Source organism: Amblyraja radiata, chromosome 5, assembly GCF_010909765.2.
Source record: "Amblyraja radiata isolate CabotCenter1 chromosome 5, sAmbRad1.1.pri, whole genome shotgun sequence".
Taxonomy (NCBI): Eukaryota; Metazoa; Chordata; class Chondrichthyes; order Rajiformes; family Rajidae; genus Amblyraja; species Amblyraja radiata.
Window position 1 is genome coordinate 33,165,869 of NC_045960.1, and position 25,697 is coordinate 33,191,565.

The window sequence follows — 25,697 nt, forward strand, 5'->3', positions numbered from 1 at the left end:
GGAAAAAAAAAACTCCCAGCATTTGTTTTATTGCAGGGCAGTTTGGTACACCAGTTAGCATGCAACAAAAGCTTTTCACTGCACCTCGACATAGGTGACAATAAATAAGCTAAACATGCCCGGTAACAATTATTCCTAATGTTGGTCAAGAATGAACAGACACAAGATATTCGAGTTAGTTGATATGTTGAATGTTCTAGTATTTTAGCTTTTAGTTCAGATTTGCGCAATCAGTAGCTTTTGCTTTTCGGACCTGAAGATGTGGCAAATGTTTACAGTGGAATTTTATAGATTTGAGATAGGATTGCGCTATATCTTTCCATCAAAAGAGTGACTCAACATCATGCAGGAAGCAGACATTCTCATGACTGGATACTGTTGCCAGAAGCAAGTCAATATTTTTCACCCATTCCCATCATCTTATATTGAGGGTTTTGAATTGCCTCTTGAGCCAACAACACACAACTGATTATGGACAGCAAATATTTGTGAACCAGATGTGTTTTTTTTTTGACAGATTGTCTAGATTGACTAGATTTCCATATCACTTCAGTAATAATACCGTTACATGCAATATTATTTAATTAATTACAATTTCCCAGCTGTTATGGCAATAAATCATAGGGATTTAAATATACATCTTAGCATTTTATCGAGGTATATTACAACTTGGTTTGAGAACAGCTCTGTAGATGGTTTATGCATGCAACCTATAATGTAGCTACCTCAATACCACTAACCACGCCTTAGTTATCCCAGTATAATTGTGATATCTTCCCCTTGCTCCTCCCCTGGTTCCAGTACGCCTGAAGAGTAGATGCAGCCAGTACTGGGACGTGCCTTACAAGTGCCTTTATTAAATATTCAGTAAAGTTACAAGTGTGACAGACTTGACTTCTTTACATGGCGAGGCAAGCACTACCTGGTGTTGGTTGATTCATACTCCAATTGGTTCGAGGTGGACCTTCTCCCTGCTATCACTTCTGAGATGGTTATCAGCAAGCTGCGCAGACACTTTGCTACCTTCGGGTCCCCGGTCCGCTTACAGACCGACAACGGCCGTCAGTTCACCAGCGCGGAATTCCAGGCTTTCGCTGTCAAGTGGAACTTCCACCATTATACCAGCAGCCCTGAGTACCCGCAGAGCAACGGACTGGCCGAGCGAGCTGTCCGCAGTGCCAAGAATTTACTCGAGCAGTCTCGTCTCTCCAATTGTGATATTTACCTGGGTCTACTCAACCTCCGCAATATCTCTCGAGACCCTACCATGCGATCCTCTGCCCAGTGCCTGATGTCCCGCGTGCTGCACCCACCGATGCCGATCGCCCAACAATCCCTGATACCCAAGGTCCTCGAGTCTGCCGCCGTTCAGCAACGGATCGATCACAAACATGAGGTACAGCTCCGCTCTCACGACAAGTCCTGCCGCCCGCTCTCACCACTGCTGCCTGGCCAGGTCGTCCGCATGCAGACAGCCACCGGATACTCCCGACTCGCGACCGTTGTTGGTGTGGACGACTCCCCGAGATCTTACCTGGTGGCTTTGATGGAGCTGTCTACCGTCGGAGCCGTCAGCACCTGTTGGCCGTTAACGAGCCACAGCCTCCTCCTGCGGCTCCTTACGCTCCTCCGTTGCGCTTCCAGCCTGCTATTACTAATTACCCTGCTGCTCCCTGCATGCCCCGGTCCATTCGCTTGCCGCATTCTCCTCCTTCTGCGCTTCCTGGTTCCGGGCGGATGATTTCCTCCCCTGCTCGTTCTCCTTCTCCTCCTCCTGGGTCACCTCCCGCATTCCCGGTTGGGTCTCCTCCTGCTTTCTCCTTCCCGCCTGCTACCGCTCCGCCTCCTCTTCTATCTGGTGGGGAGGGTGATGGTGCTATGCGCACACGCTCGGGTCGGGTTGTCAAGCCTCCTGTCCGCTATGGTGATTTCGCCTAAATTTGCATGTGTTGTATAATCACACTGCCACTGTTCTAACTTTATTTTAGATTTCTAAGGGAAAGGATGTAGATGGTTTATGCATGCAACCTATAATGTAGCTACCTCAATACCACTAACCACGCCTTAGTTATCCCAGTATAATTGTGATATCTTCCCCTTGCTCCTCCCCTGGTTCCAGTACGCCTGAAGACTAGATGCAGTCAGTACTGGGACGTGCCTTACATGTGCCTTTATTAAATACTCAGTAAAGTTACAAGTGTGACAGACTTGACTTCTTTACAAGTTCCATCCATGACCACAAGAAATTGCAGAGAATTGTGGCCACAGTGCAGACCATCACATAACCAACCTCCCTTTCATTGACCATTTACACCTCACGCTGCCTTGGCAAGACCAGCAGCATAATCAAGAACGAGTTTCTCCCCGGCCACTTCCTCTTCCCAACAGGCAAGGGGTATTCAAGTGTGAAAAAGCAATCCTCCAGATTCAGGGACAGTTTCTTTCCAGTTTCTTTCAGGCAACTGAACCATCCTACCAACAACTGGAGAGCAGTGCTGAACTACTATCTACCTCATTGAAGACCCTCTTTAATCGGACTAACTTGCAATAAACATTATTCTCTTTATCCTTTAACTGTAAACTGTGGGCAGCTTGATTGTATTCAGGTATAGTCTTTCCACAAACTGATTAACATGCAACTTTTCTCCATAGTCAGCATACATGACAATAAACAAATCTAAACTAAACACGTGAGAACAATAAACCATTAATGATATCCAAATACATTGATAAATACAATGATATCCAAATAAACCATTAATGATATCCAAATACATTACATCCTCCGTGTTCCCATTGTCCAACTTGATGTCCATCATCCTCAGAATTCCCATTTTGAAGCATTTTTGCCTTTCAGTAAAATATAATTAGTAAACTCCCTAATTATTTTATGGTTTACACAGTGTTCTGTTGTTCACTTCTGGAACGTAGGATATAGGCCAACGGGCCCACAGCATTTGGCTCTCTATAGTACAATGAGTTCATCTATTATAACAAAGGTATTTACAGGTGCTCTAGGGTGGCACAGTGGCGCAGCAGTAGAGCTGCTGCCTTACAGTGCCAGAGACCTGGGATTGATCCCGACTAAGGACAATTGAGAACGGCTGTCTGTACGGAGTTTGAACATTCTCCCCGTGAAGGCGTGGGTTTTCTATGAAATCTCCCGTTTCCTCCCAAACTCAAAAACGTTCAGGTTTGTAGGTTAATTGAATTGTAAATTATTCTTTGTGTGTGTAGGGTAGTGCTAGTTTGTGGGGATCACAGGTTGTCCCGGACTCAGTGGGCCAAAGGGTCTGTTTCCGAGCTGAATATCCAAAACTAAAAATCTAAATTAATAATGGCAATAACCTTCCCCCTTAGTTCCCACTGTTTTAGCTTACCTTTCTCACTATCCACTGGTCAGATTCAGAATATTTGTTCAACAAATCTGTTGCTCCCTCCCTCATTCTACACAATTAATTGCTTGTTCTGTGTCCAGGACACCAATATTCAGATTAGATTTTCGTTTTTTAATATACATATATTCTTGTAATAGCTCTTTTAATCCATTTTGCTAATTTACTCTCTTGTTTAATCATTCCCGTTTTAATCAAAATTTTAGTAATACTTTGCCAAAAAACGAAACCTCGGGATCAGACCAGGATATCACAATATGTTGGTGCGAGGCTAGGGAGTGGCTTTCAAGCTCGAGGGCATTCGCCTGGAAAGCCTCGAGCTGGATCGACTGGCCGCGTTGAAACCGCGAGCTGGATCGACCGAACCGCGAGCTGCATCAACCGACCGCGGGGGGGGGGGGGGGGGGGGGGGGGGCTCGTCTGCCTGTAACTAAATAGCGACCCCACTCCACTGTACGATGAGTTAAAAAGACCCATGCCGACCAAATTTTACTCGCGGAAGATTTATCAACATGCTGAAAATATTTTCGCAACCTAGCTGAGGCCACGAGTATTCGGGAACTTCCCTCGAGCATGAAACAGAGTTCCAGCTACCTCATATGACCTCCTAGGACCACGTGTCGACCATGCTGCGAATTTGAAGGTTGAAGACACTCTTCTAAACTCGCAGATTAGGTCGCCCAAGTGGGACAGCCCCTTCAGACTCTCCCACTAGTGGAAACATCCTCTCCACATCCACTCTATCCAGGCATCAATGTTAGCAACTTGTCTGTTGCCATTCGACATCCACCTTTGGTACAGTTTGCAAGTCTGCTGCTGGAACTGTGCATGATGGGGATGCACGGAAAATATGGAACTACATTTCAATTTCAGCAACAAATAAGCTTAAAAATGTACCTGACAGGTTACTCGAGTGAATTTCCAAACAGGCTTGTTCGGATTTATTTCCCTTTAGATCAAATTTCAATGCATGTACTTCAGCAAATACGCAAACTTCTCCTTCGAGGACTTGAAAATGCAGCTTTTGGCTTCGGTATTTCTTACATACCTGGAACAAATTGAATGTTGTATCAGTCAGGCAGCAAAATAACATCCTGGTGAAATACCTCACAGTGTGGTATGGTCAGAAGTACCGCCAACAGCACAGAGAAAGAAACAAAATGAACAGTTCAAGTAAACAAGTCATGGATCCTAATTGTCATCTCCAATATTTTTCTCACCCCAGATGCTGCCTCACCTGATGAATATTTCCAATGCTTTGCCTTCCCCTCCCCCCAGATTTCTAGCATCCAGTGTTTTGCTGTTGCATTTGTGCATTTGTGATGATATATCTGAATACGTTTTAAGAATTGTAATTTCAGGTATATCTTCAAGTTTTATTTTTAAATTCTTCACATTAAAATCTTTCATTTTACTGAGAAAGAACACTAGAGAATGTTAGTTAATGTCAAAGACAAATGTTCAAAAGGACCAGTTCATACCTGCCACTTTGACAGGATATGAGCCTGAGGATGAGGCTTATGGCCTTTCAGATGGGTTTGCAAGTGCAAGCAGGTGCCTGTCCTAAGACATCTGTGCACTGAGCTGGATCACTCAAAGAGGGTGCTGGGGGCTGGAGTCCCAATGGGATTCTGCACTGGAAGTCATGCTGGATCCATACAGCATGGCATGGGCAGGGAGGGGGGGGGGGGGGGAGGAGGGGGACAGTAACTTTAGAGCAGGGTTCGGCAACCTAGTTCTGCATAGGAGCCAGGAACCATGTCTGTGAGCCGATGGCGGGCCACATCTATTGCCATCGTTAATAATGATTTAATTATAGTTTTTTCTTTTAAATCGCAACAAAAATGTAACAAAAAGGCAATGATCCCCGCGACAAAGTGCAACACTGTGGCCAGGGCGGAATTCCTCACCGACCCCGCTGATGATTCGCTTTCCTCCAGCACACCTGCCACTGGGCTCTCGAGGAAACCGCTCTCAGCCCATCTCGGTTTCACACATGCCGCGGCACCAAGGTAGGGGGGCGCTTTCACTCCAGGTGGTCGGGAGGATGGAAGAGGGGGTGGGAGGGTAGGGACGGAGAGAGAGTGTCGGCAGGTGGTGTGATATGGGTGGGGGGGGGGGCTGCGTGTGGGTGTGCGTGTACACTACTCTCGGATAGGTGGTGTGTATTTTGTGTTACGCCTGCAGGCCGGATGATTTCGGGTGACGGGCCGGATTCGGCCTGTGGGCCGTAGGTTGACGAACCCTGCTTTCGAGCAACCTTTCATCAGACTGATGAAGAGTCTTAAACCAAAGCGTCACCTATTCCTTTTCTCAGTTTAGTTTATTGTCAGGTGTACCGAGATACAGTGAGAAAGCTTTTGTTGCGTGCTAACCAGTCAATGGAAAGGCAATACATGATCACAGTCGAGCCATTCACAGGGTATAGAAATTTTAAAGTGTGGAGCGATTGTAATATGTGATTGTAGATCTGCTTCTGTGACTCGCAGGCAAATAGTCGCCTGGATTGGGCGCAATCTTGGTAAATCAAGTTGAACAAGGCTCCCGACCCAAAACTTCATCAATCCATGTTCTCCAGAGATGCTGACTGACCCGCTGAGTTACTCCAGCATTTTGTGTCTATCTTTGGTGTAAACCAGCAGCTGCAGATCCTTCCTACACACTTTAGAATAACCGATGGCTATCCCCAATGTTTTGCCCACAAATCATCAGTTTCATGGCTTCACTTGCTGGGACTTCAAATTACAACTGGTGGACTGTTATTCATGTATCATAAGCTAAGAGACAGTTAAAAAGTCAAACAATGGTCAAGTAGCGATGACAAAAAAACAAAGAAGATTTTAGGTTAATACAAGTTTAAAATCAGCAACAACAAAATGAGGCAGTACTGTTCAACAATAATGGAATTACCGTGCTGATATTTTCCACATTAAATCAAAATGTTTCATAACATGAACATAGAGAGCCAATTGAAAAGAAAAGGAGCGAAAGGATTTCTAAACAAACTGCTCCAACATAATAAGTTGCCAAATACAAATGCTGTGGCGGTACCTGGGGATTAGGCCACTACTTGGGTCATTACCCTCGGCTCTTGAGGGACAGGGATGGTAGTCTGCCCACGGGGTTTCCCGCTATCTACCTAGGGGCGTTCTGTGTGTTTGCCTGGATTCATTAAACGACTTCTGAACCTGCCTGGCATCTGGCCTTTTCCTGACCTTGTCCAGGCCTCTACAATGCTAAGTTATTTAACTTGAATAGATTTTTATTTTGTTTCCCCCCATGTTTCTGGCCTGTTAAACATTTATCTGTCGGAATAAAGCATGCTGACTCAAAACATCAGATTCTGGGCAAGGGACTCTAGGCGTCTACCCATGTATTCAAGATAGAGTTAGATTATAGCTCTTGCAGCTTTCGGAATCAAAGTATAAGGGGAGAAAGCAGGAACAGGGTACTGATTTTGGATGATCAGCCATGATCATATTGAATGGCAATGCTGGCTCGAAGGGCCAAATGGCCTACTCCTACAGCTATTTTCAATGTTTCCATTGTTTTCCCGATCTATTCCTCTCATGATTTTATAAACCTCTATAAGATCACCCCTCCTCCTCCTGCACTCCAAGGAATAGAGTCATCCTCTCCCCATTGCTCAGACCCTCGAGTCCTGGCAACATCCTCATAAGTCTTCTCTGTACCCTTTCCAACGTGACAACATCTTTCCTATAACATGGTGCCCAGAACTGAGCACAATACTCTAAATGCGGACTCACCAACCTATTATATAACCACAACATGACCTCCCAACATAGTTTTTAAAAAGTCTTACCTGTCCATGGCCGTACAAGCAGCATACATTATATGATAAAAGGTTGAAAGGCACATTGCTTGATATGGAATTTAGAGCTGGATACTTGACTTCCACTATTAAGTTATTGCCATTAGCTGCAAGCAATACAGTGGGAGGGCTTAAGGTGGCTGTAGAAATCAAAGTTACAATTATGAACACACAATAATTGTCACATGAAAATTGTAATAAATACTGAGCTAACATCGTCATATGCCAATGGAGGAATAGCTCAATTATGTTTCAACGAGTAGGACAATTATCTTAGTTTGGGCAACACATTTGAAATCAATCACGTTTATTAATCAGTTAATTTTTAAATAAGTAACTAAAATACACAAAGCTATGAGGGGAAATTGCCAGTGCTGAAAATCACTGGTTATGGATGGAAAGTTAGCCGGAGATAAATCTTTCTACCCTAACCCTGATAAATTATAATCCCAGTCTTGAGGAAATATTCTTTATTGTATCTTTATTTGGCCTCAATGTCAGTTATTTCTGTGCAGGGACATAGCTGTTGGAAATTATCACAGAATTGTGGGCACATTTAGTGTGTCAGATAACAAATGCAATTATAGCCTTTTTTAGATTATAAAACCATAAGACACAGGAGCAGAATTAGGCCATTCGGCCCATTGAGTCTGCTCCACCATTCGATCATGGTTGATCTATTTTTCTCCTCTCAACCCCATCCTTCCATCTCCTACCCGTAACCATTGACACCTTTATTAATCAAGAACCTATCCATCTCCACTTAAAACGTACCCAATGCCTTGGCCTCCACAGGTCTAGTTTAGGTGGGGCTCATTATTTTATTGCAATGTTATAATGAAATTATAAACCACTGGTACTGAAGCATAATTACTAACTTTCTTACCATAGAAACATAGAAAAATAGGTGTAGGAGTAGGCCATTCGGCCCTTTGAGTCAGCACCACCATTCAATATGATCATGGCTGATCACCTAAAATCAGTGCCCCCGTTCCTGCTTTTTCCCCCCTTGTCCTCACCTTCCACCCTACCAGCCGTCACATACAACAGAGAATCCCCCAACATTTTCACCACCTCCAATGGGATTCCACCACTGGCCACATCTTCCCATCTCCTCCCCTTTTAGCTTTCCCTGGTCTATTTGTCCCTTCCCACCCAAACCACCCCTTCCCCTGGTACTTTTCCTTGCAACCACAGGAAATGCTACACTCGTCGCTTTACCTCCCCCCTCGACTCCATCCAAGGACCCAAACAGTCTTCTCGGTGCGGCAGAGGTTCACCTGCAGCTCCTCCAACCTCATCTATTGCATCCGCTGCTCTAGGTGTCAACTGCTCTACATCGGTGAGACCAAATGCAGGTTTGGCAATTGCTTCGCCCAACACCTCCGCTCAGTTTGCATTATCCAACCTGATCTCCCGGTGGCTTAACACTTCAACTCGCCCTCCCAACCGAATCCGACCTTTCTGTCCTGGGCCTCTTCAATGGCCAGAGTGAGTCCCACCGCAAATTGGAGGAGCAGCACCTCATATTTCGCTTGGGTAGTTTACACCCAAGCGGTATGAACATTGACTTCTCCAATTTCAGGTAGTCCTTGCTTTCTCCCTCCTTCCCTCCCCTTTCTTTCCCAGCTCTCCCACAGTCTACTGTCTCCACCTCTTCCTTTCTTCTTCCCGCATCCCCCCCCCCGCCCGCATCAGTCTGAAGAAGGGTCTTGACCCGAAACGTCACCTATTCCTTCATGCCGTAGACGCTGCCTCACCCGCTGAGTTTTTCTAGCATTTCTGTCTACCTTTAGTTTTATTATATCTAATAAGAAACCAGCTCAAAAGTGACACAACAGATACATGTTAAGTCACAACTGATATTTTATAGATCTTTTATGGAATTCTTAAGGAAACATTTTTTTTAAAAAGGAGAATAGAATCAAATGCGTTAATAATTCAAAAGCTCCTTTCCTTGCGTCCAAACCCAACCGATATGCTATTATTCCTTAAAAAAAAAATTATGCAGTAACTTCAGATTTTGATCAAGAGACAATGACAGAGTTATCCTTTAAATTCCAACTTACCATTTTGACCAAAAGTGAACCGATTAGTCAGAACAATCTGTGACTTCTGTGATGCTGTGAATGCTTGAACTTTGGTATAATAACCACTTGTTATTTGAGCTACAAAAACATTACTGAGATCACAATAATGTGTTAAAATGTTTGAACAAACCGACTTCCAAACGTCATATCTGAAAAACAAGAGATTCTATGAGATAATTCACACCCATCACAGATCATGTTGCGATCTCCCCTCCACAGCGTCCGCACAGCCATCTGGAGCGCGTGACGTCATTTGAAGATGGACACAAAATGCAGGAGTAACTCAGCGGGACCGGCAGCATCTCTGGAAAGAAGGAATGGGTGATGTTTCGGGTCAAGACTCTTCTTCAGTCTGAAAGAAGGGTCTTGACCCAAAACATCATCCATTCCTTCTCTCCAATCGCTGCTGAGTTACTCCTGCATTTTGTGTCTATCTTCAATTTTCTTCGCCCCGCTCTGGTAGTAGAAGTGGGGGAGGACCAGACCCACAACGGCCGTGAGCCCCAGGCCGAGTTCGGCGATCGTTTGCCTGCTTCTGGAGGTGAGACGTTGTGTCGCGCCAGGGTCTTGGGCCTGTCCCACTTTGGCCATCAGTTAAGCGACAGGCCGGTGGCGCACGAAGATTTTGTTCGCTACAAACTTTCGGAGCGCCGCGCGATACTGCGCACAACTCCATACCCCTCCGCGCTTCTCAGTGGGACTGGCCCCGCGCGGCCACACGATGCCTGCGCGCTTCAACACGGTCACGTAATTTGCGCGCCAAGGACACGCAAGTGGGACAGGGCCATTAGTTGTCCAACCCTACATGGCCAGTTTCTACTTCCTTCTCAAAATCCACAAACAGGACTGCCCTGAATAACCCATCGTTTCTGCCAGTCACTGCCTCACCGAACTGACCTTGAAACACCTTGATCCTATCTTGTCCCCCTTGTCCACTTCAATGACTACCCATTCTTTGGCTACCATTGCCTCATCTTTACCCTGACCGTTCAGTCCCTTTACACTTCCATTCCCCACCGGGAAGGATTGAGGGGTCTCCTGTTCATCCTTGAACAGACCCATTAGTTCCCATTAACTAACACTCTCTCCTGCCTGGAGGCATCTATTTGCACCCTTAATCATTTCACTATTGACTATTGATACTTTCTTCAAGTCAAAGGCATGGGCCCCAGTTATGCCTGATTTTATGTTGGTTATGTTGTCCCAACTATACCTTGGCACCAATACCCAACTTTTTACCTTGCAACATCGACGGCATTGGGTCTGCGTGTCCTGCATCTGTGCAGAACTTGTTGACTTCATCAACATTACCACTAATTTCCACCCTGCCCTCTGGACTATCTCCGACACCTCTCTCCCTTTTCTCGATCTCTCCGACTCAATTACAGAGCACAGACTATCTCCTGATGTCTAATATAAACCCACTGACTCCCACAGCTACCTTGAAATTTCCCACCCTGCCTCTTGCAACAATGCCATCCTTTATACTCAATTTCCCATCTCCACCAATCTGCTCCCAAGGTAGATTTTCCATACTAGTTCCTCCTTCAGTTAATGTGGTTTCCCGTATGCTGCTCGGATGAAGCTCAACAGCCGGGTCTCCTCCGTCCCCAGTTATGTTCTCATTCTCCTTCTCCCCCAGAACAAACAGTGCTCCCCCGGCCGTCATTGTTCACTTCATCAGCCTCACAATCCAACACATTATTCTGACAAATTTGTAGAAAAAGATGTATGAACTTACTCATATTCACGATAGCTGACATTAAAGTTAGTTAGATTTCCATCAGCTACTTCCCATTTCAGGACCGTGTGGAAGTCACGAGACTCTATTGAGAGATTCACTGGTGGCGGGATCGCACCTTGACCTGTTCAAAATAATTTTGAGTAAAAGTGGTCAGGATTTTTTTACCTCATCCTAAATTACTTGTTCAGATTAGCAACAAGAAAAATGAGGGTTAGCGAAAACCCATATATTGGAAGCAAACCATCCTTTGCTTAAATCACAAGCTTACTCTTCCAACATTCCCCTTAATTCTGTTGCGTTATATGCAGATTAAAAATGACAGTTAATTGCTTCCTTAATAGGTATAACAGAGCACTGTGACAAGAGCTAAACTAGAGAGTTTCCAGAGAGCAGGAGCAAGCAGCAGTGGGAAGGTTTAAATGAGTGCCGATTGATTTCCTCATTGATAAAGTAAGTTGGAAGAAGCAGTGATGCAGCAGAGCCATTTTGGGAAATGCTGTGTGTTGAGGTGCAGGAGCTATGTGTGAGGATAAGTGTTAAGACTTTGATTTGAGAAGCTGCGTCAAGGAGGCTGAGCAAAGGGTGATGGCAAGTTAAGGCACGGTCTTTATTTTTGGTAAGCTATGTTTGCTTTGTTGTCACCTTCTCCTAGCTACCAATGATCTATTCTGCATTTTCCTTGATCTTCATCTCTTTTGATTTCTTGTTTTCACACACATTACCCTTGCTTATGTCTGTGTCCCTCTCTGCCGACTCTCAGTCTGAAGAAGGATCTTGACCCAAAACGTCACCCATTCCTTCTCTCCAGAGATGCTGCCTGGCCCGCTGAGTTACTCCAGCATGTTGTGGTTTGAGTGGAGTTAGGGAACTGGAATGCTCATCCGACAGAATGTGGAAGTAGGGAATACTTGCAGTGTCCCTGAAACCTATTCCGGTGAGAGGTGCCTCCAGCAGCAGCTCATGATTGACCACGTGAGGGAAGTGGAACTGCAGCTTGACAACTCCAGAATCATCTATGTGTTCAAGAAGGAACTGCAGATGCTGGAAAATCAAAGGTACACAAAAATGCTAGAGAAACTCAGCGGGTGCAGCAGCATCTATGGAGCGAAGGAAATAGGTAACGTTTTGGGCCGAAACCCTTCTTCAGACTGATGAAGGGTTTCGAGCCCGAAACGTTACCTATTTCCTTCGCTCCATAGATGCTGCTGCACCCACTGAGTTTCTCCAGCATTTTTGTGTACCTTCCAGAATCATCTAGGTGGCTGACCGCATCATAGACTTTGTAGTGAGGTGGTCACACCCAAGGCACAGGCAGAAAGTAGAAGGGCGATCAGGAAGGTAAAGGGAGTAACCGGAGAGTGCAGGAATCTTCCGTGGCCTTTCCTCTCAAAAACAGAGCCAAACTTTCAGATACCGCTGGAGATGATAACGCAAGAAACAGCAGCAGCAGGCAGGTCAGTGGCACTAGTTCTGACTCTGAGTGAGGAGACATTACTGTAGTGTTAGGAGACTCCACAGTTAGAGGGGCAGACAAGAGATTCTGTGGCTACAAATGAGACTCCTTGATGGTTCTGATGCCAGGGTCCAGAATTTCTTGGAGCTGCTGCAGAACATGCTCAAGGGGAATACGAGCAGCCAGAAGTCGCTGTGCGTATCGGCGCAAATAGCATGGGTAGGAAAAGAGAGGAGGTCCTGCAAAGTGAATATAGGGAGATAGGAAAGAGTTTAAAAAGAAGGTTCCCAAAGATGGTAATCTCTGGATTAATTCCCATCCCACGACTAGTAAGGGCAGGAATTGAAGGATAGGCCAGATGAATATGTGACTGAGGAGCTGGTGCAGAGGAGAGAAGTTCAACTTTTCAGATAATTGGGAGTTCTTCCGAGCAGAAATGACCCGTTGAAAAGGGGCGAGCTGCACCTGAACTGGAGGGGAACCAATATTCTGTGAGGGAGATTTGCTTCTGTTACTCGGCAGGCATGTAGCTAGATGTAGCTAAAAACTGTAGTCAAGGCGAGCAAGAGTAACAGACAAGATACATAGGTGCACGACAAAGAGGGAGGAAAGACCGAAGGTTTAAACTGTAAGATGGAGGCTTAACAAGTAAAGTGGACAAACCTGGGGCATAGAGGCATGTGGCAGATTTAGCCAGTTGGGATAAATAAATACCTCCACGAGTAGGTGTAGGACACTTAAGAGGGCAACAGGAGGCCACAAAGAGAATAAAAAATGAAGCAGCAGGCAAGGTAAAGGAAAATCCAGAGATTCTACAGATATATTAAAAAGTTAAAGGGTAATTTGAGAAAGAATAGGTATTTTTAAGATCACCACGATCTGTCCTTATGTAGACACAATAGATGGGGGGGGGGAGATATTAAATGCATACTCCTCATCTGTTTTTACTGAGAATATCCTGGAAGGTCAGGGATTGAGGCATTTGATTTGTCTCTTGATTCATACTGAATTACCAAAGAGCAGGGGTTGGCTATTTAAGGCTCGTTCAGGTGGATAAACCCCCAGGGCCTGGCCAAGTGAATATTTGATTCTGGTGGGAAACTGCAGAGGATATTGCAGAGGCGCTTGCACAGGTACTCAAATCAATGTTTGACTGGAGTGTGATCAATGTTTTACCGTCGGTTAAGGAGGTAACCAAGGAGACGTTAGAGAACAACAGGCCTGACATCAGCAGGGAAAAGTTGCCAGAGGGGATTCTGAGGGACAGGATCTACCAACATTTGGATAGACATGGACTGGTTAGGGATAACCGGCATGGCTTTGTGTGTAGGAAATCTGATCTCACTAATCAGATAGAATTGTTTGAAGTGGTCAACAAGAGGATTGATGAGAGCAGGATAGTGGACATTATCTGCAATGTCTTTTGACAAAGTCCCTAGGCTAGTCTGGAAGGTTAGCTTTCATAGAATCCAAGGTAAGCAAGCCAACTGGAATCAAAATTGGCTTCGAGGAAGGAGTCAAATGGTGGCTGTGAAGGTTTTGTTTACTGATTGGAGGCCAGAAGGCGTGTTGCAGGGAGTGTCTTTAACTACATTGTCATCCACTAACAATTTGCATGATAATGTAGTTAACATTGTTGGTAAATTGGCAGACACTAAAATTGGTGGTATAATGAAAAGTGAAGAAGGCTATCCAAATCTACAATAGGATCTAGATCAGTTGGGAAGGTAGGCTAAAGACTGGCAAATGGAATTTAACTCTAACGATTGTGAGGTGTTGCACTTGGTATGTCCAATTAGGAAAGGACTTGCACAGTAAACAGTAGAGCTCTGGAGAGTGTCGGAGTTCACGTGCATGGGGTTCTCAAAAAGTAGCAAGTCAGTGGACAGTATGGGTGGACAGTATGGTGAAGGCGGCTTTCGCCACACTTGCCTTCAATGGGAAGAGTATCGAGTACAAATGTTGTGACATCAATGATGCAGCCGGACAAGCGAGACCACATTTGGGAAACTGCGCACTGTTTTGTCATCCAGCTATAGGAAAGATGTCTTTAATCTGGAAAGCGTGCCGAAGAGATTCACCAAGATGGTACCTGAGCTTGCAGGCTTCAGTTATAGGGAGATGTTCAATAGGCTGGGATTTTTCTCGTGGAGCAGAGGAGGCAAAGGTGTACAGGATCCCAAGAAGCATGGACAGAGTGAACCAGTTGTCAAGTTCATGTTCACATTTATTGCCACATGCACCAATTGATACGGTGAAATTTGAGATGCCATACAGCCATACAAATTTCTATGAGTTGTTTCCCAATTATAGAAAGAGCCATGCCTCCTACCACAAAGAAAACATTGAATCCAGTTTACCAACATACACCAAATCCCTTGTGATTCAACCTCCTAGACTAGCCTATGACGCAGGACCTTGTTCACACTAGGTCAATGTTATTCCACTTTTGCATCCCTTCCCTACCCATTAAAGGCAATTTATAGAAGCAATTTTACTTCGGAGTCACGTGAGTGACTACGTGAAGAAGCCCGCCAGGACGCATGCGTGTCATATCGCTACACGCATTGCGAAACGTCAGACGCGGTGGAACGACGTTCCCCCGCAGCGGCAGTTTCAAAGCCGCAACTTGCAGGTAAGAGTTTACTCTGCGGTCTTTTTTGTTTCCATTTCCAACTACAGGTCAAGTCAAGTCAAGTCAAGTCAAGTTTATTTGTCACATACACATACGAGATGTGCAGTGAAATGAAAGTGGCAATGCTCGCGGACTTTTGTGCAAAAGACAAACAACCAAACAACCAAACAAATTATAAACACAATCATAACACACATTCTTTTACATAATAAATAATGGAAGGAAAAACGTTCAGTAGAGTTAGTCCCTGGTGAGATAGGCGTTTACAGTCCGAATGGCCTCTGGAAAGAAACTCCTTCTCAACCTCTCCGTTCTCACCGCATGGCAACGGAGGCGTTTGCCTGACCGTAGCAGCTGGAACAGTCCATTGCAGGGGTGGAAGGGGTCTCCCATGATTTTATTTGCTCTGGAGTTGCACCTCCTGTTGTATAGTTCCTGCAGGGGGGCGAGTGAAGTTCCCATAGTGCGTTCGGCCGAACGCACTACTCTCTGCAGAGCCTTCTTGTCCTTGGCAGAGCAATTCCCAAACCAGATGGTAATATTTCCGGACAAGATGCTTTCCATCGCCGCTGCGTAGAAGCACTGGAGGATCCTCGGAGACACTCTGAATTTCCTCAATTGCCTGAGGTGGTAAAGGCGCTGCCTTGCCTTACTCACGAGTGCTGAGGCGTGTGATGCCCATGTCATATCCTCGGAGATGTGGACTCCCAGATATTTAAAACAGTTCACCCTATCCACAGGATCCCCATTTATCCTCAATGGAGTGTACGTCCTCGGATGATGTGCCCTCCTAAAGTCCATGATCAGCTCCTTCGTTTTTTTGATGTTCAAGAGGAGGCTGTTATCCTGGCACCAGTGCTAGATCAGCCACCTCCTCCCGGTAGGCCTTCTCGTCGTTGTCTGAGATCAGGCCCACCACCACAGTGTCATCAGCAAACTTAATTATTGAGTTGGAGCTGAACCTAGCCACACAGTCATGTGTGTACAGGGAGTACAATAGGGGGCTGAGGACGCAACCCTGGGGCGATCCTGTGCTCAAGGTGAGGGACTTCGATGTATTCCCTCCCATCTTGACTACCTGGGGCCTGGCGGTGAGAAAGTCCAGGACCCAGGCACACAGGGAGGTGTTGAGCCCCAATTCCATTAGCTTCCCGGCCAGTCTGGTGGGGACTATCGTGTTGAAGGCTGAACTGTAGTCTATGAACAGCATCCTCACGGGAACATGGACAAAACAAAGAAGACAAGGTCTGCGACAAAGCTGGTGAGGGAGGACCGCGGAGCAGCGGGCAGCCAGCAGCAGCCAGCGGCACTTGGATCACCGATAGTGGGATCAGCTGTGCCCGATGTCGCCTCCACAACGGCCAGATCCACGCGGCCGGGCGGTAAGGCTAGACAAAAAACAAACAAGGTCGTGGACTCAGAGGAGTCCGACTATGAACAACCGCGGGCGGCCAGTGACCGTGAGCGCTGGAGCCGGATGGAGCGGTGTGTAGAGCATTTGCTCCAACGTGACAGACTCCGGGAGATGGAGTTGGGTCACAGTGGGCCCTATGATAAACCCACAGCAGTACCTCTTGAAGGGCTGCACAGTGCTTCTACCTCATCAGAGGGGAGCACTGCGGGTCATTTCTGGGCTGACATGGAAGAGGGGTCCGCAGAAGGAAAGACAAGTGTGCAAGGGGTGCAGGAACGAAAGAACCTACTGGACATGGTGTCCAATTTCATACAGCCAGACCAGACTGGTCAAAATCTGGAGCCAAAGCTAGCTGCCAGTATAGACTATATGTCTCTAAACCAGTTACAAGAACAGGCTGTACTGGTCACCACATCAAGACACCTGGCAACTGCATATCCCTGAATGTTCCAATAGTAAACACCTGTATATGGAAACACATTGGAATAGGAGTCTGAAGTATGGACGTCAAATTACAAAAACCCTGGGACTAATAAAAGGGACTCCATCAAAAACCCACTACAGCCAAAGACAGCAGCCCTACGCACCCACCAGCAGAACAAGAATGACTGGTGAAAGCTCGAAGGCCCGGTACTCAAAACATGAGTCTTTTTTAGGCCATGGCCCAGGCCGGCCTTCTTGGAAGATGCGCGGACCTCCAACGCCAACCAAACCACAAATCCAGACACCAGCGCAACAGCAGCGAAGAACCTACAAAAAGAAGTAAACCTGCCACTGGTAACTATGGAGGTAGGTGGGTCTGGTTCCCTACAAAATACAGATAGCATGGAGGTTGGTGGGAGACTACACTCTTTTCTGAATGTATGGAGCATGTTAACAACCGATACTTACATCTTAAGCAGTATCCAGGGATATACAATAGAGTTTATACACAAGTACAGCCCTCCAGTTCAACATATACCGAACCGAATGTTCGTGCTTTCTGATAAAGAAAAATCAGAAGCGCTAGCTGAACTAGAGCAGCTTTACGTAAAAGGTGTAATTGAGCAAACTCAACACGAACCATTAGAATTCGTGTCCAATATATTTACCAAAAACAAAAAAGATGGTGGTTGTCGCATCATCATAGATCTGACAAAATTGAATACATTTGTACAATATATTCACTTCAAAATGGAAACCTTTGTTACTGCTAAACAATTAATTTCCAAAGGTTACTTCATGGCCAGCATCGATTTAAAAGATGCTTACTATTCAGTGCCTATACGAGGTGACCACAGATGTTATTTAAATTCAACTGGATGGGACAACTCTGGCAGTATAAAGCACTGCCAAATGGGTCATCAGCCCCCAGGCTGTTCACAAAAATTTTGAAACCAGCCCTAGCGTTTCTACGGAAACGAAAACACATGGTCATGGCATATTTAGATGACATACTCATTGTGGGCAAAACTTTGGAATTGGCCAAACAAACCGTAACAGCCACAAAACAGTTATTTGAAAAACTGGGATTTATTATCCATCAGTTAAATCTAAACTAACGCCTTCCACTACTATGGACTATTTGGGGTTCACCATTGACCCAGTTCACATGTCGGTGACTCTGCCTAAGGGAAAGGCTAGAGATTTAATAGAGGCTTGCAATAACCTCATTGACATCAGCAAACCATCCATCAGATTGGTAGCAAAAGTAAATGGCAAAATGGTGGCTGCCTTTCCAGCCACACAATTTGGACCTCTACATTACCAAAACTTACAGAGAGCAAAAATACAAGCACTCTAAATTAATGCAGGTCACTTTGACAGACCTATGAAACTACCAATCAAAGCTAAAATGGAACTAAAATGGTGGATAGATAACATCTGGCTTTGTTCCAATCCAATCATTGTCAGTAACCCTTCCATGGTACTACAAACTGATGCCAGTGCACTTGGGTGCGGAGCCACCAATACCATCACCAGCTGTGGAGGTAGATGGACTACTCAGGAGGCATCATTATTACTCACACTGGGCATAAACTACCTGGAAATGTTGGGTGCATTCCATGGCCTAAAGTCATATTGTACTGGGTCATATCACCAGCATGTTAGACTACAGATAGACAATACCACCGTGGTAGCATACATTAACCACATGGGTGGAAACAAATCGACATCATGTGACAATCTGGCTAATACAATATTTGGCAATGGTGTATCCAGAGAGATATTTGGATATCAGCCACTTACCTACCAGAAAGACTAAATTTAGTGGCAGACACCAGGTCACGCAAATTTAATGAAAACACCGAATGGATGTTGAATAAAAAAGTATTTGCTGATATCACAGCAAGATATGGAACACCAGATATTGATCTATTCGCATCCAGACTTAACCACCAGTTAACAAATTATGTTTCATGGGAACCAGACCCTGGGGCAGCGGCGACAGATGCATTTTCGCTGCATTGGGGGAAATTGTTTATTTACGCATTCCCTCTTTTCTGCCTCATCAGTCGGGTATTAAGGAAAATACAACAAGACTCTGCGTCTGATATTTTGGTAGTACCCGATTGGCCTACTCAACCATGGTTCCCAGTGGTACTAAATATGTTATTAGAACCATGTATCACCATCCCACATAGACCAGATTTATTGCTACATCCCGTAACAAGGAATAGCCACCCATGCCATAACCATTTGAACTTATTAATTTGTAGAGTTTAAAAACACCTCTACTACAACTGGGACTGACGGACCGAATAGTGAACATGATCTCGGCGGCCCAAAGACAGTCAACCAAAAAACAGTATCTGGTCTATATCAGGAAGTGGGAGATGCATTGTCACAAAAACAACATCACCCACAGAGACATGAACATGCCGTCTGTTCTGGAATATCTGGCAGGCCTCCACTATGATGAGGGGCTCAGTTACAGTGCCATCAACTGCGCCAGAAGTGCCCTATCGACTTACCTATGGCAGGGGACAGAGCGCTACTCTGTTGGGACTCACCCACTGGTAACAAAACTTATGAGGGGAATTTTTAATACTAATCCCCCAAGAACCAGGTACTCCCAAATATGGGATGCAAGTATTGTCCTGAAGATGCTCAGGAATTGGTCTCCAGCAACAGCTCTGTCCCTACACAGACTGACATTAAAAACAGTTATGCTAATGGCATTGGTCACGGCACAGAGGGTACAGTCACTGCATAAACTAAGACTGGACAACATGACTTCCTCAACTGAAAATATTACGTTTCATATCTATGAATTAGTAAAGCAGGACAGGGATCAGCAGGCCTCAATATACAATTTAGGTCATACCCAACAGATGACCGTCTCTGTATAGTAAGACATTGTCGTTATACATGGAGAAAACGAAAATCATAAGAGGCAATGAGAAGGCACTTCTGGTCAGCCACAAGCAACCACACAAAAGAGTGACGGTCCAGACCATCTCAAAATGGCTGAAACAGGTGCTAACACAGGCTGGGGTAGATACTAATATTTTAAAATCTCATTCCACCAGGGCTGCAGCTACATGGGCAGCGATACAGTTGGATGTACCAATGGACCAAATCCTCAAGGCAGCTGGATGGTCTGGGGGGAAAAAACATTCCAACTATTTTACAACAAACCAGTAATGAAACCTGGAACGTTTGCAGAAACAATTTTAAGTTCTGTAAATTAATTTAAACCCATAAAAAGGGGTTATAATTTTGTGTTAATATATTTATGATTTCAATGTCGAATTCATGTCCAAATTATGTTAACACAATTCCTCCTACAGTCATCAAGGCAGACGTGATGCATGGACTCGTTTCGACGGCATGAAATCACAGAGCTTTAAAATCTTCACGTAGTCACTCACGTGACTCCGAAGTAAAATAGTAAGATTAAACGAGAACTTACCAGTTTGAAGTTTGATCTGTATTTTATGAGGAGTTACGATGAGGGATTACGTGCCCTCCGCTCCCACCCTTGATCATATACTCAACTGGTATCTCTTCTCTAATCTTACTATGTTTAGTCATTACAGTTATCTGTGATTTCACACCGCTGCTTTGAAGAATGCCACGCATGCGTCCTGGCGGGCTTCTTCACGTAACTCCTCATAAAATACAGATCAAACTTCAAACTGGTAAGTTCTCGTTTAATCTTACTATTAACCTACAAATCTTTGGGATATGGGAGGAAACCAGGGCACACAAAATAAACCTACGTGGTCATAGGGAGAACGTGCAAACCCCACGCAGGCAGCGTCTAACGTCAGGATTGAACCTGGGTCTCTGTCACTATGAGGCAGCAGCTCTACCCGCTGCACCATGGTGCCACACAATTTTCTTGGTGAACTTTACGAAAATACAAAAGACTTGCGAGACTCGATTTTCCTGCACTAAAACCACACTGATTCTTCCTAATCATTCCTTGCCTGTCCAAGGAAACATAAATCCTATCACTCAGAGTCTTCTCCAACATCTTGCCGACCACTATTGCAAGGGTTACTAATTTGTAGTTTCCTGGCAAAAGTAGTGTTAGTCATAAACTTTGTTTAAAAACTGCATTTACAAAGTAGATCACATTTTAAGATTACCACAAAAACTTTAAAAATAAATCATATTGCATGTTTAACATAAAACAGCCAGAGGAAAATATTGGGGACTTTCTTATACTCATTGCTGAAATGCAATACTCCTGAGATAAAATGGATGTGACTGCATCTAAAAACATTGATAAGACAGCAATACTCTTCAAACAGTTAAATTTAAAAACAGATTCCCAGGCAATATTATCTCCGTCAATTGACATCCTAAGCCACTCTTCACAACAATAACCCAAGGTAAATAGACTGCAGTTGATGGAATCATGAGCAAAAAAACAAAAACAAAAGAAACTGGTGGAGCAAGTGAGCAGATCAGGCAGCATCCGTGGAGGGACAGATGGCATTTTGGGTCAGGATCATTTTTCAGACTGATGGGAGTAGAGGAGAGAAAGCTGGTGGAGAGAAGAGAGAGAAAGTGTTGGGACTGGCTGGATTCTTTTGCAAGGATAAGGGAATCTGAAACTAGAGGAGATAAGTTTAAGGTAATGGGGGAGAAATTTAGAGAAGATCTGAATGGGAAGCCTTTCCACACATGGGGTGGTCGGTACATGGATCAAGCTGCCAGCAGAGGCGGTAGAGATCCTTGCTTAAGTTGGCTGCCTTCCAGAGGCAGCATGAAATGTAGATGGAGTCAGTGTAGGGCATGGCAATGGTTGATTTATGTGATGAACTTATGTGAAACACTCTGCAATTTCTTGTGGTCTTGGGCAGAGGAGTTGCCATACCAAGCTGTGATGCACCATACACTGTGGGGATGCATCTGTAGTAAATGGTAAGAGTCATTGAAGACATGCTGAAAGAGGACTAATTTTATTTGACAATTGCTAGCTTGAAACATTATTGCAAGAATCCTTTTCTATAATGTGGTATCCAGAACTGAACACAATACTTGAAATATGGCCAAACCAATGTTTTATGAAGATGCACCATGACTTAACAAATTTTACACTTAATGCCCTTGCTGATGAAGATCAGTATGCTGGATGTCTTTAACCAACCTATTTGTGTTGCCACTTTCAGGGCGGTATGAGTTTGCAGCCCAAGAACCTTCTGTACATCAATGCTCCCAATGGCCTTGTCATTTACTGTGTACTTTCATTTTGCATTTTACCTCCCAAAGTGCAACATCTCACACTTGTCCAGATTAAATTCCATTTGCCATTTTTCCAACTGATCAATATCCTGCTGTATTCTTTGACAATCTCACCCACTATCCACAATTCTGCCAAAATGCATAATCAAACCACTTACATTTACATCCAAATCATTTGTATTTATCTCAAACTACAGATGTCTCCCTGTGCAACACCACTGGCCAGAGAGGACTAAACATCTTTTCACTCAGAGAGTAATAAATCTTTTGAATTCTCTACCCATGCCAAATTTCTTCAATCGCCTCAGGAAGTCGGTGTGACCTCTAGGCTGTTACACCAACCTGGTTGGCCCACAGCAGATCATTGGTAATATTAACACCAACGAAGGTGAAACTCTCAACCATTTCCCATTCTGCACCATTGATGCTGATTGGGTCGATGTACTCCACCATACTTCGAGAAGTCAACATCTTGATGATCAACCATAAGGAAGCGACCGCAGAGATCATGGACCATTGATTGGGATCTAGTAAAAATACCAAGATTTTGGATAGGCCCATAAGCATATGTGGAACACCACCACAATGGTAACATCACTAATGTTATTTGAGAACATTTACTAAAGTACAAGACAAACAAGCATAATTAACCTTGTCTCACTAAGGTCAACTTGGTTCTACCAGGGTCAACCTGGTTCTACAAAGGGAAAATCGTTCTTGACAAATTTGTTAGAATTTATGAGAATGTGGAAGAACAAAATTTTTTTAATTCCAGTGGAATGAAACTACGAATGGCACACCAGAAAATAACCTGGGTCCTCGTACATGTGCGTGAAACACATTAGATTGCCAGCACACGAAGCAATTAGGAAGACTAATGGAACGCTGACTTCTGAATCAACTTTATATGGCCCCAGTTGGACTGTATTATGTATAGTTTTACACTATAATATATAAAGAATATTTTACATGGTGGCAGCAGCGGGGGGAAGCAAAGAGGCAGCAATGAATCTAAGTATCACAAGGTCAACTGAGCATGAAAGGATTGATGCATAACAGTTGAGCCAATGTCCACTGACATTGGGATGAATGATGTGAACTATCTGAAACATTCAAGATTCTGACGGGATTGTTAGGGTTGATGCTTCAAGGATGCATTTCTTCGTGCAATGATGTGAACTATCTGATACATTCAAGATTCTGACGGGATTGTTAGGGTTGATGCTTCAAGAATGCATTTCTTAGTGTCCGGATGTGTCGAACTCGGGGAATGTCGGTAGCGAGCTCATAGGAGGCCGTAGATGTTTCGTAGCGGCTCGTAATGCCAGCCGTAGGAACTTGGGGCATCAGGTAAGTCGGGACGTTTTTTCAACATGTTGAAAAATGTCCACGAGCTAAAAAAAATAGCCCCGTGTACCTACAAATGACTATTACCGTAATTCCCTGAGTTCGAATCAAGGGGAAAACGCGGTAGAGTTCGTGAGTAACTCGGGAAAGTGGGACAGGGCCTTTATTTCCCCCTCAGAGTCGTAAATCCTTGCATTTCTTTACTTCTTAAAGACAGAGACTGACATACATTTGACAGACAAGGGGGGGGGGGGGGGGGTCATGGAGTAATATGGAATGGAAGAGAGATGGTGTTGACTGCATCGACCATGATGTTACTGAATAGCACAGCCAGCTCAGTGGCCAAAGCTAGTCCTATTTGTTATTTCTTCTGTATTTTCTCAGTGCCCTGATGTCAGGTTCAGAGGGGGCCCCATCTCAGCTGACGACACTGCTCTCCTACTGCATGGTACAGGATGTGTCTGGTTCTACGTGCTCAAATCTAAAATGTCACTTGAAACTAAAAGCAATGGCACGGAGGCAAATGCACCACCACCCGGCTGCACTTCACACGTTCACAATGTATGTTGCAATTTTCCTGGCACCGATCGCACAGGGCTGCAGTAACCTACCGAGTCACTTTACACTCAATGTTTCGAAAGGAGGGAGGGGGGGGGGGGGAGGTCGTTCTTTTCTGCTCTATTCCTGCTATTCTCCATTATAAATGACTATTACCGTAGGTTTGGCCACAATGTAAAGATCATTCAACATCATGCAATCAGGGCCAAAGTTCCTATAGCTCCGCTATAGGATCTTTGATCAGGGCAGGCTAGGCTCTATTGGCTTCCGCCAGTATTCCTAACAGGAAATGACCAACCAAACACACCCTCTCCTGTGCCAAGAAATGATGGTGAAGCCTCCGGGCATTGCTTGCCAGTAAAATTAAACCCAACCAGTCAATAACTACAATTTTGTAAAACAAAGTTCATGAAACTCTTCTGCATGTGGGGCACCAACATATATTTTAATGTTGTTGGGAGGCGTTTTAATCCCCCCCCCCCCCCCCCAAAATTAAACAAAATGCCGATCATTTGAAAGGTTAAACTTGCTTTGTCCGTGCCTTAGTCACCGGGGAATCTCCCCAGAAGCTGCCGAAAACAACAGTCTGCCTGGTTTTACTGTACAAGGGCAGGGGAACGAGAGGGTTAGAGGCCCGGCCCAGACTGAACTGAACGAGAAGCTGGGCGTGAGAGAGTGGAGATCGCGGTGTGGGAGTGGGGTTGCAGTTCACCACCCCGGCACATCTCACTCCAAACGCTGGCAGCGAGAGGGGTCGAAGGCTTGGTGGGGTAGAGGGTGGGGAATAGAGGGGGGAGAGGGTGGGGGAGAGAGGAGAGAGAACGTGAGCGAGAAGGAGAGAGTTTGGATCCGACACTTACCCTGTGTCTGGGTTGAAATCAAGAGGCAGAGGGCGGATGCCAGCACCACGACCTGAATCGGCATTCGGTCTCCCCACATATTTAACCCGGCTCCGCCACCCTCCGCTCCTTTACCTCTCTCCCCCTTCTGCCTTCACGCCGCCCGTATTCACTCGCACAGGATGAACCGGGAACAGGAAGCAGCCGGTGAACATAGGTTGGGAGGTGGTTTTTTAACGCGTCAGTGCTGCTGCCACAGAGTTAACTGTGTCGGAGCTAGGCAGTGGGATGGGTCGGACTGGGCTGGCTCTCAAATTGCAGGCGTCTCCGACAGGCTGCAGAAACACCGACACAAGAGATTGTAGATAATAAAAAAACTACGTCAGAATTGTTCTATCTGGGGCATATGATAATAAAACACTATATATCGAGTCATAAAGAGACACAGTGTGGAAACAGGCCCTTCGGCGCAACTTGGCCACACCGCCCAGCAATGTCCCAACTACACTTGTCCCACCTGCCTGCGCGTTTTTCACATCCCTCCACACCTGTACTATCCATGTATCTTTCTAACTGTTTCTTAAACGTTGGGATAGTCCCACCCTCAACTACCTCCTCTGGCAGCTTGATCCATTCACCCGCCACCCTGTGTGAAAAAGTTTGTGTGGATGGATACGTGTGTCATCTGGGCACAATCTGGTTAATTCCTAT

General features: G+C 45.1%; 1 protein-coding gene across 2 annotated transcripts in view; it reads right to left on the minus strand.

Moving 5' to 3' along the window:
- Positions 1-25,257, minus strand: part of LOC116973173 (interleukin-22 receptor subunit alpha-2-like) — a 35,574-nt gene extending 10,317 nt beyond the window's left edge. Inside the window, exons 1-5 of one of the 2 annotated variants that reach the window (XM_033020978.1) lie at positions 25,008-25,257; positions 11,059-11,182; positions 9,297-9,466; positions 7,219-7,367; positions 4,293-4,443 (exon numbers count right to left, since the gene is read on the minus strand). In XM_033020978.1, coding sequence (XP_032876869.1) covers positions 4,293-4,443; positions 7,219-7,367; positions 9,297-9,466; positions 11,059-11,182; positions 25,008-25,086 — 673 coding nt within the window. In that variant the 5' untranslated portion in view covers positions 25,087-25,257. The remainder of the gene's footprint in view (positions 1-4,292; positions 4,444-7,218; positions 7,368-9,296; positions 9,467-11,058; positions 11,183-25,007) is intronic. The other variant, XM_033020979.1, reaches the window with a different exon arrangement.
- Between the last annotated feature and the right edge of the window lie 440 nt (positions 25,258-25,697).